Source organism: Neolamprologus brichardi, chromosome 6 (assembly GCF_056152115.1).
Source record: "Neolamprologus brichardi isolate AB-2024 chromosome 6, ASM5615211v1, whole genome shotgun sequence".
Lineage (NCBI taxonomy): Eukaryota > Metazoa > Chordata > Actinopteri > Cichliformes > Cichlidae > Neolamprologus > Neolamprologus brichardi.
The window spans coordinates 29,084,729-29,105,990 of record NC_142109.1 but is presented as its reverse complement, the minus strand read 5'-3'; the positions used below and the strand labels follow the sequence as shown (position 1 = coordinate 29,105,990).

The 21,262-nt window shown below is 37.3% G+C and overlaps 2 protein-coding genes across 2 annotated transcripts; one reads left to right on the top strand and one right to left on the bottom strand.

The window, feature by feature from the left end:
- Positions 1-147: 147 nt before the first annotated feature.
- tmc7 (transmembrane channel like 7) lies at positions 148-9,780 on the bottom strand. Its single transcript, XM_087842047.1, has 16 exons — positions 9,615-9,780; positions 6,540-6,801; positions 6,299-6,447; positions 5,964-6,119; positions 5,791-5,873; positions 5,563-5,708; positions 5,339-5,486; positions 4,375-4,557; positions 4,106-4,251; positions 3,894-4,008; positions 3,596-3,693; positions 2,114-2,297; positions 1,879-2,009; positions 1,552-1,707; positions 1,390-1,468; positions 148-1,079 (listed from the first exon to the last, which is right to left on the bottom strand). The coding sequence occupies exons 1-16, from the start codon at positions 9,628-9,630 to the stop codon at positions 879-881; spliced, it is 2,253 nt and encodes a 750-aa protein (XP_087698173.1). The 5' UTR covers positions 9,631-9,780; the 3' UTR covers positions 148-878.
- A 695-nt stretch (positions 9,781-10,475) lies between these two features.
- tmc5 (transmembrane channel like 5) lies at positions 10,476-20,824 on the top strand. The gene is made up of 21 exons (XM_087842607.1): positions 10,476-10,553; positions 11,019-11,211; positions 11,782-11,981; positions 12,177-12,245; positions 14,122-14,238; positions 14,376-14,478; positions 14,751-14,829; positions 14,939-15,220; positions 15,757-15,890; positions 16,161-16,305; positions 16,436-16,588; positions 16,884-17,050; positions 17,925-18,000; positions 18,114-18,211; positions 18,295-18,390; positions 18,534-18,609; positions 19,043-19,176; positions 19,368-19,541; positions 19,721-19,799; positions 19,947-20,039; positions 20,128-20,824. Exons 2-21 carry the CDS (start codon positions 11,138-11,140, stop codon positions 20,704-20,706), a joined length of 2,928 nt encoding a protein of 975 aa, XP_087698733.1. The 5' UTR covers positions 10,476-10,553; positions 11,019-11,137; the 3' UTR covers positions 20,707-20,824.
- Positions 20,825-21,262: the final 438 nt, after the last annotated feature.

Genomic DNA, 21,262 nt, shown 5'->3' with positions numbered 1-21,262 from the left:
TTGTCATAGCACCATGACAGAGATTTTACCACTATTTGACTATTCAAAACAGTATTTCACATTCACTTATATCAGTTTGTTCCATAAAATATCTGCATGATGAGACGAACAGAGTGAGATTTTAAAAAAAAATTAAATGAGAAAATATATTTGGGAAAACATTTATTTTATATGTACAGTACCCACAATCAAATTAAGGCATCATGAAAGTACAAGAGTATTTTCACCCAAATCTGACAAAAAAAAACAAAAACCCAGAAGAGACATTGTTAATAACATGCCCACAGTCCAGAAGATATTTTAAAAAGGTACTAAAACTAAGTAAAAAGTAGTGTTAAAAGTCATTTCATTCAAAATGTATTAGGCACAGTCATAAATATTCATTTGCATATGTAACAACACCCACAAATAACCAAGTCAACAAGGAAGCTGTAGTAAAAAAACAAAACAAACCCCCAAAACCCTGCGTTAATACATTTAAAGTGCGTGAGATTGAGAAAAGTTTTAAAAACAAGTCCAGTAGTTTAAAAGAATCGAAGTCCTTCTCAGAAGGAAAAGATTACATGCAAGTAAATACACTGCAGCTCAACAAAAATAACGTTTTGATTAAAGGGAAAAAATATTTTTGAGATTGTCAATTCATATATTCACAAATATTCAGACTGTTTTGTTGGACAAACAAACAGCAAAAAAAAAAAAAAACACTGAAAAGGTCAGAAGCATTGTGAACAGGATATTTGTTTACATTGCAGTGTTTTCACAGTTAATTAAAAACACATTTAAGATATTTGTCTGAAAAGTTCAATTGTCTGCTTAGACAATTGAAGAATTGTCTAAGCATGCATCTCTGCTTTGTTCAGTAAAATAAGGCCTTTGCCTTAAACTTGAGTGGAGGAGCTTGGAGCTACATGGGCCAGGAACACCGCATCATTGAAATTGGTGGCGAAGCTAGTGTGGTAGCTAGGATTGCTTCTGCTGCTGCTGCGGCGGGGTTGGAATTTGGATTGTGGGGATCTCACACCTGAGCGCTTCTGGGCCTGGCACAGCTTCTGGATCAGGAAACGCCGGTCGCGGCCCTCCTGATTGACAAATTAACACAAACAGATTTCAGTTCACACTGCATTTGGCAATAACTGAATTGATAACAAGAACGCAACTCCCCTTGAAGGACAAGAGCTATAATAAAACTTTGACTTTTTATGATAAAGACAATCCATAAAAAACTGTTGATAATATAGGTTTTACTGATTTTTACATTTTGTGTAACTTTGACTAGATTTTCACCATCAATAAATTAAGCCGTTATCTGTATCTACAATCACACAAAATTTGAAAACGATATCTTTAAAAGTGTGGGCACTAGACTAAGAATAAGAGAATAAGACCTACCATTTCTAGTTGGTGTCTTAGTTCATTAATGACCCTCTTGTGTGCTCCAGCAAGTGCAATCACATAAAACATGGCCAAACTGAAAAAAAAAAACAAAGTATAAAATTACAGCAGAGGAAAAACAATGTTAAAAAGGTGAAAATATATAATAAGAGGACCAACCATGTGATAACAAAGAAAGAGACAGCAAAGGCCTCTGAAGAGAGAGCCCAGAGAAGCTGTTCGACTCCTTTGGGTAGCTGAGAAACTGTATCTGGCACCACGTCCCAGGAGGTTTCGTAATTAACAAAAGGTCCACAGGCCCGAGAACAGTTTATCCTGTACAAAAAGGAAGTAAGAGTTCTTATATTTATCCATATTAAGAAAAAAATAATTATATGGCAGTGGCCAGATTTTGACCTTTGGCATGAATATTTCTGCTAGAGGTTCTTTTAAAGCTCCATACAAACTATACAAATTTAATTAGAACACAGTATGAACATTACTCACTGTGCTATACTAGCTATGACAGGCACACAGGCAAGAGTGAGGCCGATCAACAGCACGCCGAGGAAAAAGAAGTTGGAGCTGGATGCTCGGAAAGGACGTGTGGCTGGACGACAGTTTTTGATTAATGATACCTAGCAAACAAAAATTTGCAAATGAGGCTTACTAGAATATTTCATGCTTTTTTCCTTCACTCTTGCAAGGAAGAAAACTACATGCATTCAAACCAAAATGTCACCTTCTTGATGTAAAAGATAAAGAAATATTTGAGGGTGCAGATAGCAGGCAGCAGTGGGCAGTAGAAAGTGCCGATCCAGCAGATGGTCTGACCATAGACGATCTCCAGTACATTCTGAGGAATAGAAAATTCCTGTTGGCTCATCCATTTAGCCAGGGCAGAATTACTGTACCTCAGAAGCAGTCTGGGTAGGATAGAACAAGAAGGACAAAAATGACTAAAGCAGAAATAATCAGAGAAAACAAAGCCTTCAGTGACAGAATAATTTTAGCTACATTCTAACTAAGCTAAAACTACCATATTTTTCAGACCATAAAGTGCACCGGATTATAAGGCGCACTGTCGATGAATGGATCTGTTTTCATACATAAGGCACACCGGATTATAGGGCGCATTAAGCGAAACAAAACAGTCAGATAAGTCAAACTTTACTCAACTCATTCCTCTTTCTTCCTCCACTTCCGTACCATTGATTCATTAATGCTGAATTCTCTCACAGCTGCTCTATTCCCATGTTGTTGCAGTATATTAATGACTAACCTTATATTGTGGATGGATTGTCTCAGTTGTTCTCCTGACTGAAGTTTGGTGCATTTACAGCATCCTGCCATGCGATTGCATTTGTCCCTAACCATCGGGAACCCTCACGTTAACTTTTATCGAGTGGAAAAAAGTTAGCGTTTATCCTCCAGTTTCACTGTGTTTATGTTATGCTAACATAGCTGTGTCGTTAGCGATCACGTAGCACATCATTATATACCAGCTAGTCCAACTTCAGTAACTCTACAAACATCACTGCTGTTTAGTTTTCTGTCCTTATTTATGCTGGAAGTGATAGCAGAGCTGTACATTTGAATTTTTTCAGAAATCTCAGTCAGAACATGCTATATCATGTTTCGGTGTAAACTAGCGAGCTAACTTCATGCTAACTTCTAACTCTGTTAAATTTAATAAATTCTGTTTTCATGGATGCCTGGATGTTAAACTTAATTGTTCCACCTGGTAAAGCAGCAACGCTGATCATTTTATTAAAGATGAAGGAATTTAGACAGTTTTTAACTCTCAGTGATGTCGCAGTATTCATCTGACTTTGGGACCTGAAGCGGACGAAGTTTTAGACCCAGATTACTCCGCTAGGCTCCTGACTACGGTAGCCGTAATTCTCTGACAATCCATCCAAGCGGTGCGGCTCCGTAGCTTAGTTGTACTAAAACATTTTTGACAGATTTTTTAGCGCCGTGTACCACATAAAATCAGTTCGAGGTCAGTAAGCACAACCAGAATTCCTACATAAGGCGCTCCGGATTATAAGGCGCACTATCGAAAAATACGGTAGTCCAAGTCAGCTCCTGTAACTGTTACATTAGAGATTCTTAATCTTTTATGAAGGTGACATGTTTACACCTCTTCAAATGTCATGAGATGATCACAAAACTAGATGAACTGTACTTTTTTTCCTACTGTGGATAAACGAGGTCTTACTTTCGAGGAAACTCCACAAAGATGGTGACGGAAATGATGACAATGAAGTCAAAGATGGTGAGTTTGTACATCTCTTGGCCCACATGTGTTTCCCAGCACTGTCGACAGCAACAAGGATATAGAGACTGGATTTTACCATACATGCATGTCACGATTTAAGAAATGTATTTTATAGGGTGATTAGGAATATACTGTATAACAGCTAATGCAAAGATACAAATGAGTTTGACACTGGTACCTGTGGCACTACCCCTGTAAACCACTGTATATTACATTATGGCAAAAGAGGATTACTTACAGGGTAAAGATCGTGGTTGTAGCCACAAATACAGGGATCATCTTTACATTTAGTGATCCGAGACCAGACAGAAAAGAGCAAAACCACAATACTGGTTAACCGCATGAAGACACACCTGTGAGGATAGGAAGAAAGAAGGCAAATCAGAAATACTTTCAAGTTCAAATCTGCATCTATGAGTAAGCAGGTCAAAACACAAGACTCTATTTTACCTCATAAGAGTGAAGCGGATCTCAAAAGCAGGAGAATAGTCCTCGAAGTTGATGATAAAAGAGAAAAGTACTGGGGTAATGAAGTTGGCAAAGGTGATAACAATTGAAGGTAGATACTCAAAAATGAGATCTACTATGAAATTCACCTGCAAAAGAGGAGAAACAACAAATACCTTTTATCCTGTGTTGCCAACATTTACCAGAAATTTCTACATAGAGGTTGAATCAAAGCAGGTGGAGAGAAAGAATATTTAAAAAAATTGTCTTACCTTTTGGTCACTCATTTGGGCTTTCTGGGAGAAGATAGTGGCTAAATAAATGCAGTAGAAGCAAGCAGCCAGTACACCAATGACGAAAAGATTCAGGATGAGACGGATGAAGTAAAGCCGACATTTTTCTTTGTGGGTGCGCTCTGCTATTTTCTGCTTGATCTTCTCATCCTCCAAATCAGTCTAAAGATATAAAAATATGTATTTTAAAATAAGGCAAGACAACAAAATGATGGTGTTTGATTATTAATTTTCTTTACTTTAGACTCATCAGTAAGACTAATGAGGTTTTTTTTGTTGTTGTTGTTGTTTTAAACTCGCTTTTGGTTGATTTTTATTTTTATGTTTTAGCTTCTGTGAAGCACTTTGTGATTTTTATCTTGAAAGGTGCAATATAAATAAAATTTTGCTTTTACTTTACTTTAATGAACATCAAGGGACAAGTGTAAGCAATTCTCAGTGATGTATTGCACCCTCTCTAAGGTGCATATGAACTACTACCTTCAGGACACAGGTACAGGGTAGAGCTGCATCCACACTGAAAACAATTGGCAGCTATGTGGCAACCAGGGACAATAGAAAGTGAATGACATTCGGTGACTTCATGTGGTTAGAGGCTAAATAACTGGTGGCACTGTGGCCACAGGCGGGACCTGTGATAAATTTATTTTAACTTCCTGGTGAGGATTTGAAGCGACTACCAATGATAGCACAGAATACCGCTGGTTAGCATGTGACCCCGGTAGTAAGGCATGTGGGAACTGGGGCCTTGAATGTCACTAAAGCCATAAAAGTAGATTATATTAAAATGCACATCTTATTTTTACTTTAGAGTAACGGTATGTAGCTGCCGGGGTGCCATGTAAGCACCCATTTTTTTCAAATTAGTTTAAAACAAATTTGTAAACTGGCCATTGTTTTGACTAGCCAGTTTTACAATCATGCTTCTGATGTATAAACTAACCTTCAGCTCATAGAGCAAAGTCTTTTTCTTCAGCTTTGCAGCATTCTCACTGGTGATGCAGAAATCCCAGCCAGCAAAGATCTTGTTGCAAAAACTCTGAAAGCAATCCTCATCCTGAATCAGATTATGTTTGAACCCGGTGGCAGACCTTCGAAAGAAGAAAACACTCAAGACCACATCTCATCACATAAATGTTATTTCTTATGAGTTTGCCTTTTTCATACCTTTTAACAATCCAGATAAGACTGAGGAAGAGGTACCCTATAGTGACCAGCAGGTATGCCAGTGCCAAATTATAAGTTATGTGGGAGAAATGGAGTTTTTCCACATTGTAGAAGCCGTAGAAAAGATAGGTCTGTTCCAGAAAGCCCTGCAGATGAAGCACAGCAGGTGAGTACAGAAACTACAGAGTGGACTCTTTCTCAGGAGACTAATAATGTGACAACACTTACTTCGCCAGAAAGCAGATCAGTAATATACTTATGGTAGTTAACAAGACCTCGACGACTGTCACTTTTATACACGCTGCAGTAACCTGTAATATAACAGATAACCTAAGCTTTTTAGTCTTTCTTGCTTAGTATATGCTTCTAATTGAAACAAACAAACAAAGAAATCCTCTCACTATCATTCTGGCTGAAGGTGATATTTCCTGAAACATGGGGTGCAATGATGATGGGCAACATGACAAAACCGAACATGAGCAGAAAGATGATAAAGTTGAGTGTGACCAGGAAGCGCAGAAAGGAGAAGTAAGACAGGATCCCTGTTCCAAACATCCCTAGTGACAAGTGAAAGAGGCAAAAAGGGAGAATTTAAGTCTGACATACCAAAAAGGTACACTTTGTCTTAGCAAAATTATTTACCGATTAGCACCATCTGAACAGAAATCCAAACAAGTCTTTGAGTCCAAAGAAACAATTTCTGTCAGACAATCTGTTTGTCTTTTTTTTTTTTTACCTTCTATTAGGTGGATGTCTCTCCTCCAGAGCTTCAAGGAACTCAGCCATTCTTCGCTTTCATCTCTCATCCTCCTCAGATACTTGCGGGTGCTTTGTCGCCACTGTTGCCAGCTGCTCAACTCTTGAGCATCTTCTGCACACCGTTTCCTAAAACATCAAACAGTCAAATAAACTCCTGACACATAAACACGTTATTTAGCTATTAGTGAAAGAAGTCATAACAGACTACAGTTTCCTACTGTTTGCGTTTCTCAGCCATGGGCTTGGCTAGTTCTCTGATTTGTCGCTTCTCAGTCTGACTCTTCTGTTTCACGCTTTGTCTTACAAATGTGTTTATTCCCCATTTCCCACTGCCAGATGAGCCAACCCTTGCTCTAGAGCTGCCTCTTTGTTTGGAGCCAACAGTTGACGGCTTCCTGCGGTACAGCAGGGACTGGTAACTGGGGAGCTGGTCCAGCAGAGGGTTACTGCTGATTCGCCCACTGTGATCAGTGACGAACACTTGAAAAGACAAAAAAAGTAATGTTTCTTACATGACATGTATTTTTGCTCTTCTGGAACAGATGCTAATTTTGCATCTGTACAGAAAACAAAACTCGATGAAATATACATAATACAAAGTAATATGACTGTGTTTAACACTCTGAGCTAATTACCCCTGCATTTTTACAACAGTCACTTCAAATCAGGATCAACCCATTCATCGATCCATCCATCCAATCCATTCACGTCCACATAAAAAGATGGACAGCTACACGATTCACTTGATATTGGGCTAGCACAGATATATTTCTAAGGATGTATATGTTGTCTGAGGTTTGCATAAATTAAACTTTTTTTTTTTATTTGCAGACTCAAGTTGGATTCAAGTTGAGATAATAACTACATTACCATGCAAAAGACACAAACCATCCCTCATTTCTTCATGTTTTGCTATGAAATTGAGAAATAAGTGCAGGGATCTACTGACAAGTGCAAACATGCATAGAAATAGCGTAAAAATGCTATATTTGTACAGCTGTACTGTACAAATACAATGCATCTTGAAAGTCAACATTTCATTTGACCGCCTTTATTCTTCAGCACAGTCTGAATTCTGTTAGACAAGTTTGCTTTTTGTTTTTTTCCATCCACATATTCAGTTTTGTCACAGGACCACCACACACTATGACAAAAGAAATGACAACAAACTGATATTAAAATAGTGACTAAAGATAAAATTTAAACCATGAAAAAAAACAACAACCTCCAGAAAGGCTAAAAAAATGCTCAACACCATTTAAAAAATAGGTTGTAGCAGTGGAGAGAAAAGTACTACCTGGAGCTCCAGCAGGAGGGGCCCTTCCAAGCCAGGAATGAAAAAACTGCTTTTGTTTACATTTTTTAATCCCTATGTAAATTATGTCATAATTAAGTGCCTGAATAAATCTGTTGGATGATTACAAAAATAATAGAAGCTCTCTGCCAGACTTACAAATTTAGAAATGGTTTAGTCCAACACACATTGAGGCTCAACCTTATAGCACAGTTACTTTATTCTCTCCAGGTGACTGCTAATGAGTCTCATTACTCATGTCTTTCTCCAAGAAAGCAAAATTGAGAAATGGAAAAAAACCCGAAAAGAATTGAGAGGCAAAGGAGGTAAACGGAGTTCACTTGTCAGCCATTAACACATTTATTTCAAAAGGAAGGTCAGCAAAGATAACAGCTAACAGGTTAAGAATGGTTAAGAGGCTGTTGAAAACGTTAAATCAATACAAGATGTCTCTCAAATTTACCAAGCTAAACTTAACACCATTATAACATGTGGCCATGAATTTCAGAAACAGCCAGATAACCAGAAGCAGGTCTCCTCCAAATTATTTGACACATGATGAGCTCATATCTTGAGAACAAAAAGTTAGTTCAAGTAATCATTTGTTTCGATAGCAGCTTGAACTGTAACTTTACTAAGACTAACATCAAGTAGAATTCTGCTTCTGTATGCGGAGCCAGCTGTTAGGCAAGCAAGGCATTTTGAGGAAGCTGGTATGTTTTAAGGCTTAAAATGCCGAACTGACACTTCTTCTTAATCTAAATAAAAAGAATGAAAAGGAAAAAACATTCACATGCCGATAGGTTCGTTAGATTTAGCTTTTTCTACACCTAGAAAACCCTCTGGTAGCATGTCAACATATCTGTGGAAACCATTTTTACGTATTACTGAATCACCCGGTTTATATCTGCAAGACCTTTAAACTGCCATATAACTTCTGTTTGATAACATCAAAGTAAAACAAACAGAAAATGGCTGTCACAAGTTCAAAACATTGAAAATATCATAAATCTAATTTAATCTAATGTATTTTTAACATACTGATATCAGGTCTTCTCAAGGTACTGTTGTTATAGTGTTGGGACTCATTTAAAATTTCACATATATAAAGATAGATACATTATTCGCAAGAATTAAACTGTGCCTCAATGATCAGAGTTGACCTCTGACATGAGCCCCAAAAGGATGAAAACTGAAAAATTATACTTAAAGTAAGAGCTTGTGTAGCAGAGTGAGCAAGAACATGTAATAGAGGATGGTGGAAAGGAAGAGAAAGGGGGAAATTGAGGTTGCACTGACTGAGAGTGGTGAGAAGGACGAGAGTTTTCTAACACTTTTCTAAGTGAAAGAAAACTGAGAAGAAGCTGTTTTATATTGTGGGAATAATAATAAAAATGAATAAAAATGAAGAAAATGATGCACCCTTAAACTCGACATTCCACACAAATAAGTAATTAATCATAAATTAAATTGTAGACTACAGGACACTGATATTTCAAACTGTGCACACTTATGAGCTTTTAATAGATTTTTAAGAAATACTGTATACGAACAGTTCACTACTGGCTACCCTAATGTCCCTAACACCCTGCGCCTTATAATAAGTTTACACATACAAACAATAACATCACATCACAACTCAAGTATATGTTTCTACAGCTAACAAAAAACATTGTTAAAAATCGACACTTCTCTCCTTTTTACGTTTGCCTCCCAGGAGAAAAGACAATGGCTAACCAAGGGAGCAGACTGTTTTATGAGCCGACAATTGAGTTTCGACAGCGTAAACACACTCGAACCAAACCAGACAAACAAAATCTCTTCCTGCTCTCATTTGAAAGTCTTCCTGTAATCGTTATATGACCCTCTGTCAAATCATTCACCAGCACAACAAACTTTTAGCTACTTTTTAGCGGCTAGCATTATTAGCTAGTTAGCTAATGTAGAAATAAATTGGGTTAATTAATGTTCTGAAGTAACGCACGAACTTCAAAAATACCTGAGTCGACTTCCATTGTTTCCTTTCCGACAGAATAAATACAGCTATTTATTTATTAGCTAACAATTAACTATCAGACTTCGTCAAAAACAAGGAGTTAACTCTCCCAGCTGTAAGGAAGATAATAGCAGTCTTTCCCAACAGCTACTTCCTGGATGTGGATACAGCTCCGGGAGCGACACTAGCTATTATTTATTTATCGCTATTTCTGGGTGTCGTGTTTGGTTTCATTTTATGATAGTCTGTGTTTCTAGTTACATTTTTAATATTATATTCTATGCTATGTAGTCATCTTTGTAGGATTTTTTTTAAGCGAATGTGCTAATTATACTAATATGACAGGTTTAAGTTTAAAATAGGTTTTAGTTAACTCACAGTCTCAAAAGAAAAAAACAAAATTATGAACATACAGATTACATATTATATTAGTTAGTTTCACAGTCACACAATATATTCTCAGTTTGTCTATTTTTGTCCTTTCACTTAATTAAAATGCTTGCTCACAACTTCCGTGACACATTTGTCCCTGGTTCCCTCTGTGGAGCATAGTAAACCCAATTTGCAAGCGCATTTTTTTGGTTTCCGACTATTTGTTTATTGGTTAGGTTCCATCTGTCTGTAACGGGATTCAACCCTATAGGTCAGCCTTTTGAGCCTCATCACCTTAAGTTTTAATAAGGATGCTAAATAATTATTAGCACTGGCGGTTTAATTATTCATGTCACAATCTAGCGTGACCTTTCAATATCCAAGTGCCAGTCCAGAAGCAGCGGACTTTTACCTTTGTGAGCTCAGGCTAAACTTCCTGGTGGGAGGACAGTCCTTCTTTTTATGTCACTGACGGTTATTCAGAGATACTCCTCAGACTTTTAAGCTGCAACTCTGTATTGTCAGGACGACCTTTTAGATATATTCTCTCCATTACAGGACAGTAACCAGGTAAGCAGAGGCTAATAACAGAGCAGAATGTCATTTGACAAGTTCTTTTAATTTTTACAGGTTTGTTATTATATGAGAACCTAACTCTAACTACGCATTTCTTATAGGTTTCCTGTTTCCATAGTTCACCCATCAGTCTGTTGTTTTCTGTTCATTGTTATATAAGACAGAGGTGTTCTCTTGCCATAATATAATGTTTTTTGTGAGAACCACAGAGCTATACCACTGCAACCAAACCTCTTTCCACAGGCTGAAACCAAACCTCCTACATGAATTTATAATGATCGGACCCAGCGCTCTAGAGATCAAATTGCACATGCTTTCTATGAAGCTGCCTCTATACAGGAAACTATGTGGTATTAACATGTTATACTACTTGTTTAGGTTTAGTCTTTAGCTTGATAACTTGACTTCAAGCACAATTCTATTGATTTATTTTAATATTTGTCTTTTATATGGAATAAGTCGTTTACATTTTGCCACTTGACACCGAAATCCTCATATTGGGAGCGACTGGGGCATACTGAGCTGAGGAATCACTGCTGTCTCCAAAGAAAAGCAAACGGATCGATTTGAAGGCTCTCATGACAAGTTACAGGAACGGGGGATTTTTCAACCATGCATACCATGACACCGAGACTCTGGAGATTGATAGAAGGTTTGTGTTAATATTATAACATAAAATTTGTTTTTGTCCTCAAATGTGCATCAGAGAAATCTTTTTTCCTGAAAAGTATAGAATTACAATTGGTCAAAGAATGTGTTTGTGAAGGAGTTTGAGTGGTGTGTTGTGTGTGCTTGTAGTAAGAGGAAGTACTGTGAAGAAAAGATCAGAATGTCAAGCAAGCAAATGCAAAACTAGCTTTAACAGGATCTCCTCAGGAAATTATAAGTTATATATCTTTGCTTTATCCTCAGCTGGTTCATTTTAGTGTTAATCTTTTTGGTACAAGATTTAAGGTCTGAGGATTGTGGATGATTATATGAGAGCCCTAGAGTAAACTTTAGCGCACTGGTCTCTACAGTTTACTGTTAAAATGAGTCCAACAGTACTCTATAAGACTGAATGTACTTTAAATTAAATAAAACCTCCACAGTTTAAATTCAAATAACTATATCAGTGACTTGACATTTCTGTTCTCTTCCTGATGTGATAACGTCACTGCTCTTAGGTGTCATACATTTATATAATTTATTAATAATTAAATTTATTCTGTTTGGGCTCTAGGGCTTCCAGCAAAACCCGTCATACTAACCCCTATGACAACGAAGACCCAACCTGGTGGGGTGACAGGGCTAGCAATGATGCTGCTATAGGGAGAGTGCCTCAAGGTGGCTGGCAGGAACAAAGCTGGAGGGGTAGAGAAAACATCCCAATGGATGCCATCTCCATACGCCCAAGGAGTCCTCCAAGGCACCATGGACCCAGTATGTGTACCACCTCTTTGTGGCCATGTTAAATTATTTAACTATAAAGCAACATAAAGTTTTTGTATACGTTTGTGTTTGTTTGATTGAAAAAGTCGTGTTACTTGTTCAGCAGCTTCGTTTTTTGTATATGCCAGTGGATGTTGCTAAGTAACCCTTTGTTGATACTTCCTCTCTATCTCCTCTACATTTTAGATCACAGTATATTTGGGATGGACCCTGAATATAATCAGTCAAGATCTATTCCACTTCCATCGTATTCAGGTAATACGCTTCATGACACTATAATTACACAGTTCCTTTATGGCATTACTAAACACACATTAATCTGTAAAGTTTCCATCACACGATAATCATTTCACTCAAAAAAATCTGTTGTTGGATGAACACAATTTAATCGTGGCACCTTTTTCCACGTGATTTAACCAAGTACAATAACCGATTTTTGATCATGTCAAACCAACACATTTGGCATTTGGTGGTTTAATGTAATCAGATTATGTTGGATCAATGTAGTATACTTACATTGACTTGAAGTGATTTATTTAAGTATGTAGAGTGAAATTTGTTTTAATTCATTCTACACAAGTTAAAAACTTTAGAAAAACGCAATGAAATCTTGTTGTTTGAACAACTACTTTGTTAATCGAGGCAATTACTGCTAGTCGTGCTCAATGAACCAATATGGGGGTTGATGATTTCATGGAGACAAACAACCATTTGCACTTATATTCATGGGTAATTTAGAATTCTTGCTGTGAGGCGACAGCACTAACCATCACGCCACCAAGCTGTCAATCCAGGCTTACCAAAACTAGGAAAGCTATGATTACAAGGCTTGATGTAGAATTCTCTCTACGTTTTTGTCCTTGACAGGTTAAACCACAATAAATAGCGATAGCATACACGTGGTGTAGGTTTAGTTGTCTGCCTCTTAAAACTCCAGCAATTTTCCTGCAGTTTGACATCTAATGTGATCTTGTAAATTTTGTGAGTCCAGGCAACTAACCACTCTTACTAGATTGTATCATGTCCTCTCAACAAGAACAAATTAAGTTGCTGAATTTCATGCAGATGCTACATGATACCATAGAAACATGACATTATTTAGTTCAAATTACAAGTTTGAATCTTGTACATGTAACAGCCACCCAATTTCATTTTTTTTGAGTGTTCAAATAACATTGCCATTCATCCTCATACTCATGTCTTCACTAGACTGTATCCTTAATTGTGGACATAATGGCTGTCAACAATAAAAGCTACAAGGAAATTGGCAAAGAAAATAAAACAGAGCAAAGGGGATTATTTAGGAAATGTTTTTTGCATGAAGTTCAAATAAAAAGTTACAGCATACAGTAGAAGTGTTTGTTGGTCTGTTTTTCAACTATAGTTTGATTACCATAGAACATGACACAGTTATACGACTTTGATTTACATCTGTTTTCACTTGTCTAATATCTATTTCATCACCTATGACATTAAATACACAAGTAAACTGTATTAGCAACTGTTGGATGGACTGTCATGGAATCCATATAGATAGAAATTCAGGATGAATTATAACTATGTCTTCCATTTCCTCCCATTTCATTTAATCTTTATGCTTCTGAAAAACTACAAAGAAATTCCAGAGTCATACCAAGAGTTGTTAAAATGCATAACTAATGCATGCAAATAATACACACAGACTGATACTCTGACAATAACTGCAAAGTAATACAGTTTGGTGGGCAATGGCACCAACACATTCAGTATCATAGCATTATATGAAATGAAAATAAATATGAAATAATAAATTCATCAGAAATAAAGATTTTGAACAAACAGTTGCATATTAGGACCCACATTAGTTTGTATATGGTGCTGTGTCCTGTACTATCAGCAGTACTTTCTGTCAGTGTTTTTGCAGTCGATATTTATCTTTAGATTTATAAATAAGCAGCAGGTTATTGTTATTATAGAAAAGAGTAAGTGATAAAGGCTGCGTAAACGGCTGCAGGTGTTACATGTAAAAATGCTACCCAGTTCATTTGCTGACTGTCACTCTGTTCTTGTATCCATCTCATGCTTTTGAGTTTGAAAATCCACAATAATCACAACAGAAGGCTGTCTGTCTTTTGCTTGTGTGCAAATCCAGGAAACATGACAATGCGGTGGAGAGGAATAGCGATGAGAAGGATGAGCATGTTTCCTAATGCAGATCATACCCAAACAGCTTTCACAGAGGATGCCATCTGGAATGAGATGCAAAATGGTAAGCACACCTGAGGGGTGTCAGATTATCCTGTGGATTTTTGGAAAGTGAATTATGACACCTGATATGTATTCTGAACGGCAGTACTCGCAAAGATTTAACAGCCAGCACTTGTCTTGTCATCTTGTGTCTGACAGAGCAACAAAACCTGCTCGAGGAACTTGCTGCTCTGTCAACACGAGACAGAATCCAGGCTATTCGGGATCTTCCAATGAGCTTTAAAGAGAAGAAACATATCAGGTGGGTGAGCCACAAACAAATAAAGATGATAAGAAAATCCTTCTCAGTGTCATTCGAGACATTTAGTTAAACATTGCATCCTGCTGGGAACCATAAACTAGGCTGTATGCATGGAGGCCACAGGTGTTGCAATAAAGATCTCTGAAGGAAGTATTTGTCCAACACAAATTACACAAGTACTAATTGAAGTCTAAAGGGGCTTCTACAGCCTGCAGAAACTTTTGATGCAGGTACTTTGGTTGACAAGGATCCCAATGGTTTTACTCTTACAGGAAAGAATTGGAATTACAGTCTTCCAAGAAATCTCGCCAATTCACATGTTTGGCAGATTGCTCTGAAAAGATGTCTCTGGTGAGTGTTTTATCTGTCAAAAAAGCAACGGCTGCATCTCTTTATGAGCCTGGCTCATTCATAATTTGTGCTCATATGCTACATACAGAATGTTATGATCTTTTTTCAGTTTTCACGAAAATGCGGGTACCATGTAAAGTCAGCCAAGCAGACCCTGAAACTGTGGCAAGGCGCTATGAAAAGTATTGGTGGGAAGTTTGGGACCAGTGTTCTCACCTATTTTGTGTTCCTGAAGTGGCTTCTCATGTTTAACATTTTCTCATTCCTGGTCAACTTTGGCTTTGTCACCATCCCTCTGCTTGTTTACAAGCAAACCCCAAACATTTCTCAAAACGTGAACAACGTATCCCAAAATGTGACCTTCAGAGGACTGGAGATACTAACTGGAGCTGTAAGTAGTACATGCATTTATCTTCTGCTGAAGTCAGAACCATCATTATTTTTAAAATTTAAAGCTAATGTAATAATTACCATTTAATTAAATGACTATGTAATATTTAAAGAGCTAATTATTTGGCTATCATGGCTGTAGCACATGGCTATCATGGCTCAAATCTGTATTATTTTGGATGCAGTTGTTTGTTTTCCAAGGATGGATAGGGAGAGCAGTGTGCTACAGTCTGGACAGATCACCAGTCTCACATCCACACCTATAGCCAATTTAGTCACCAGTTAACCTAACATTCATGCACAAAGAGCACATGCAAACCCCAACCACAAGTGGGATTTCTTCAAGTGGAGTGACAGTGCAACAGCATTTGTTTTCACAAAAGAAAATCTAAAACGTGAATCCGCTCTACATGGCAGATCATAATCAATTAGAACTAGCAAACACTGTTGATATGTATTATGTAATATCATGTTAGATGTTTTCTAATTCTCTCTGTACTGAGTGAACAAGAGTTGCATATATTCTGGATTTCCTAGGGTTACTTCAAGTATACGGTCATGTACTACGGTAGCTACAGCAATGAATCTCTGGTGGGTTACAACATGCAGCTGGCCTATTTCTTCACCATTGCAGTCTATATGGTGCTATGTGGAATTTCACTTATTTTCAGGTTAGTTAAGTCCTCATCATGCTAAAAATTTTACTCAAGTCCACAGGGAATTTGCTTTGTTATGACTCCTCAACATGCATGTGGGAGAAGAGGAGATAAGTCAAAAGAAAAAAATGATAAATATAATAGTAAATTATTAGAAAATGTGAAAATTCTAATATAAGTATGCCAAAACAAGCAATCATAACATTGATTAATAGTTGTAGATATAAAAACTCCAATAGCTCTAATTCTAACAGTGATTCTGAATCTTGATTTGTCCACATGCAGCATGGCAGTCAATTTCAAGAACAACTATGTACTAGCAGACTCCGCATCAAACAGTGCATGGCAACTTCTTTGCACCTGGGATTTTAGTGTAACCAATGAGAGAGCAGTGAAACAGCGCAGGAACAACCTTTGTGTCCAGCTCAAGGTGACTTATAGCGTTTTTCTTTTTCTAAAAAATGTCAAATCCTGAATTAACTGTGACAGATTGAAATTCTGTATTTTACACCTACATACACATCAGTATTTCATTGTTTGTCCTCTTGTTGCTCGTTCAGGAGTCTTTATCAGAAATGGCCCAGCAGGAGCGCATTGCAGTCTCTGAAAAACTGAAGCACTATGGGATTAATTTTGGTTGCTGGCTTCTCTCCACAACCTTGGCTTTTGGTTGTGCAGCCAGTATTTACTATCTCTGCGAGTATGAGATTGAGGTACATAAGTTAAAATGGAATAATTAGACTTTGGAATTGTATCTGTTAAATGTAGACTACAGGCAATGTGAACGCACATTTTTTTCTCTAGAGAAATCAATTTTCTTGTTAGTATAAACTAAAAAACATGTAAAAATATATACCTTACCTGTACTCTCAGAGCGTGAAAATCTAAACCAGGTGTCATAAATTTACTGAAAGTCTTGTCATTTACCAACAGTGCAGGGTTTTTATTTTTTCATTGCACACAGTATTCATCATTATCCACTATCTTTACCTGTTTTATGTTTTACAGCAGGCAACAGAAAATGACAATTGGTCTCTGCTTGAGGAGGCAAAGACACTCCTGGTTCCCTTTGTGGTGTCTTTAATAAACCTGGTTATTCCACTCTTCTACTCTCTCTTCAACAAATTTGAGCATTACTCCACCCACCGCAAACAGATATATGCTCTGTTGATCAGGTGAAATAAAACAATATATGTCTATAAATATGTCTATAAATATGTCTATGTCTAGATAGATAACAAAATACAGATATCTTAGTTTACCATTAGACCGGAAATAAGGAGGCAACTAACCTTGTTTTGGTGTGCCTATGACATCATCACAGAGTCACCAGCATGGTAGCAGGCTCCCAATCTTGTTCGAGTTAATTGCAGTGTAATTTGTGGGCTGTATTATAAAACAATGTAGGACTTCCTGAAGTATAGTGAGAAGACTGGGAGTGCTAGGATCTAGGAACAGTTCTAGGATCAGGCTTAAACAAAAGTAAATATAAAGTATAGTGGTATCTATGTAAAGCCATGACTGTATATATGTAAAGTGGTGCAGCTATCAACACATCTATAAATTTATAGACCATAAATGCCTTAATGGTCTTGCTCCCTCATACCTTTCCGAGTTACTTCAGCCTTAGATCCCTTCGCAGACCCTTAGATCAGCTGCTTTTGGTTGTCCCAAAATCTAGGCTAAAACGAAGAGGAGAACGAGCCTTTTCAATTATGGCCCCAAAACTTTGGACTACGCTGCCTTTAAATATTAAACAGGCATCTTTGTTTCCTGTTTTTAAGTCGCTTTTGAAAACACACCTTTTTTCGATAGCGTTCAGACTGGTATGAGTTGATATGTTTGTTATGTGTATTATTGTGTTTTTATGTGAGTATTAGTGGCTTTATCTTTGTTTCTGTACAGCACTTTGGGCAAACTTTCTGTTTTTAAATGTGCTATATAAATAAATTGGATTTGGATTTGGATTTGGACATCTAGCACAAAGCAAATATAATTATTTATTTAACCAATAATAAAAATTGAGATACTTTCTTTTTTCACATACAGAAATGTCTTTCTCAAGATGTCCATTCTGTCTGTTTTGTGTTATTATTGGATGAGTAAGGTGCCTGCTAAAGGTTCAGTAAGTAATAAATATCCATTTATTTCCATTTTTTAAACACAACATTTATTTATCTGTCCCTACTTTATTCAGTAGGCATAGATATTCATTCGTGAATTTGTTTCATTCATCAGGGTTGGGAGTCCATGGTAGGGCAGTCTTTGTACCGTCTGGTCCTTTTTGACTTCCTTTTCCTGATGTTGGGATCTTTCTTTGGAGAGTTTCTTAGCAAGTGAGTTATCGAATTTCAATTCATATTTTAAATTGTTAGATGGACCTATGTTTAAAATCACATACTCAATTTCTTTCTAATAGTGTGATCGGGACAAAATTAATACCACGCATGGGGGTTCCTGAGTTTGACGTAGCCAGAAATGTGCTTGAACTCATCTATTCACAGACGCTGGCCTGGTATGAACCATATGAACGATACATTCGACATTTCATAAGTTCTAGCAGTGTGTCAGTGGATTTTAGTCAGATCTTATGTTATCTAACTTGATCTTGGACCTTTTTAAATTATTTAAATGCAATCATCTATTTTCTCTCCACAGGATTGGAATCTACTTCTCTCCTCTGCTACCTGCCATGCAGATTCTCAAATTCTTCATCCTGTTTTATCTAAAGAAGGTAAATGCTGCTACCAGGACTGCTCCATGCTCCATAAGGGTCGTGTTACTCTATTTGCACACCTCAGTCAATAATTAATTAAAATCCTTTCATCACATTGAATGGATGCTTTATTTTGGGTAATGGAAAAGAGAGCCTGGGTTTCGGATTTAAGGAGTAACCATTATGGTTTAATGCTACCAGACACGATCAATCAATCACTGAAATTTAATGAACTTTGTAGGATTTGTAATTTGATCTAGGCCGGATCTGCTGATGCTGTGTGTTTCATGAACCTGCTGAATGATCTTTTAAAAAAGTCAATTCCAAGCTCTGTTTTCTGTTATGGCTCACAAGTTTATTAGCAAAGTTACTACAAAAATAAATCAATAATATGTTTGTTTATGGATGTGTATTTATGGGGTAGTACAAGTTTGTTTTTTGCACTTCTCAGGTCAGTCTCACACATAACTGTCAGCCCCCACGGCGATCTGGCAGAGCAGCTCAGATGCAAACCATCTTCATCTTCCTTCTCTTCTTCCCGTTCTTCGTGGGAGCCCTGTCAATCGTTGCATACACTGCCTGGAGGTAAGAGGACATGACTTCAACTGCTAAAAAAGAGAAAAATATATCCATCAATTCTATTTTATTCTTTTCTAAGCTAAAATAAAATAACATATTTATATATATTTGTCTTTGATTAATAATGCATTTTGTACTGAAAATACAGAAAAGTTCCAGTCTCAGTCTTGTTTCGTTCACTCTGTCTTGCTCCACAGCCTGACTCCCTCAAAGTCCTGTGGCCCTTTTCGTGGACTCAACAATTCCTTCAGTGCGGTTGATGTCTGGATAGATGATCTAAAAAACATCACTGGCTCTCAGTGGGTCGTCGAGATTTACAATAATGTCATCCGGAGTGAAATCTTCTATTTTCTAATCACACTCATCATCCTGTAAGTGCATAGTGCAAGTGCTGTCTTATGTGCACAGCATGTACTTTGTAACGTTGACTGAAAAAGTCCAAGCCATGTTTTGCATATAACTGAGCTTTGCATATGAATGCTCATATGTACTGATGCAAAATTTGTGTCATTAAGCAAATGGTTTTCTTGTGTACAATTTTACTGCTCAGTGTCATCATATACATATTGTGGCAAGTCACTAATGGCCGAAAGGAGCTTATTCGTCGTCTGAGACAACAGATTGTCAATGTGAGTTTGTTCTAGAAACTGTTTCCCTTAATATATGTTTCACCAGACCTCAGGAACAACTGGAACTTGTCTAGTCTTGAATACATTTACATTTTGTTTATGTTTTTGTTTTTGTTTGCCTGACTGCTTCTGTTTCCCTCCCACCAGGAAGGGAAAGACAAGTCCTTCTTGTTAGAAAGGTTACAGGACCTTCAAAAATCTATCCCAAACAAAAACCCCAAACAGAAGAAACAAAAAGGGGTTTGTTGTGAAAATTATTTTATGCTGACATCACTTTGCATGTAGAAGCTTGTTATCAGCCTTACTGAATATTTTCTTTTCTGTTTAGAGCATGAAACAGCATTCATATGATCACTCATCTGGTGATCAGTCCAACTCAAATGCCATGGTTCAAGCTTTACTTGCACATCAGCAACTTGAAGAGGAGGAGAAAAGATACAGCATTGGTGGAGTACCTGTTCCTTCTGAAATGTCCAACTCTAGTCCTCTGATGCAAGCCATGTTGGCCCGTCAACTAGCTGACCAGGAGAATGAAGATCAGTATCCGATGCATGATGAAAACCCATCATCTCCCAGTGCACTTGCTCAGGCCATGGCAGCCAGAAACAGGGTGGAGGATGAAGAGAATAATCAATATGACATTTTCAACAGATCCAGTGCCGTCACACAGGCCATGCAAGCCAGAAGAAGAGCAGAGGACACAGAAGATGACATGGGTGACCTGCCGCATCCAGTGTCAAGTGTCATGATGCAGGTCATGCAGGCCAGGCAGCAAGCACAGGAAGATGACAGAATTCAGTGGATGACTGCTCCACCACAAAACCCCGGGCCTTCAGGCTCCAGTGCTCTTATCCAGGCCATGCTAGCCCGGCAGGCGGCCCAGAATGAATACGATGATGGTTACTGAACAAAATGCTGAGTTTTATCTTACTGTGATGAAAAAACAGATGCATGAAAAACATTCACGTGGCTTTTTAAGACTGAATTTGCACTTTGCAAAGTATATGAAAGAGATGAGTGTGCAGGTCCACCTCTTAATTCAACTTTTATACGAGTAAATTTTGAAATCTTTCTATGATAGTATGTCAGCCTTGTGTGATGAGTAATCCTAAACATAAATTTGTGCCATTTGTAATGTAATTGTTGTATAAGTTGTTAATTGTTGCACATAATGAAATGTGAGCTAGAAAAGGCAAAATAAAGGCAAATGTTAAAAAAAAAAAAATGTAATTTTCCCAAGTGGCTGATAAAGACAACACTGCCCTCTTCAGGAACTATGCTTACATTGCTACATTTTATTTTTTATTTTTTTTCAAACGCTCTTGTTCTGGGCATTTTTAGAACACTCTCCAGACACAGGAAAAAAAATACTAGGTTGAATATTATTTATTTTATTTGTGCAAAAAGAAAAAGAAAAAAAAAAGCTTCACTAAAAACTACTGAAATCAACTTTGTACTATTTT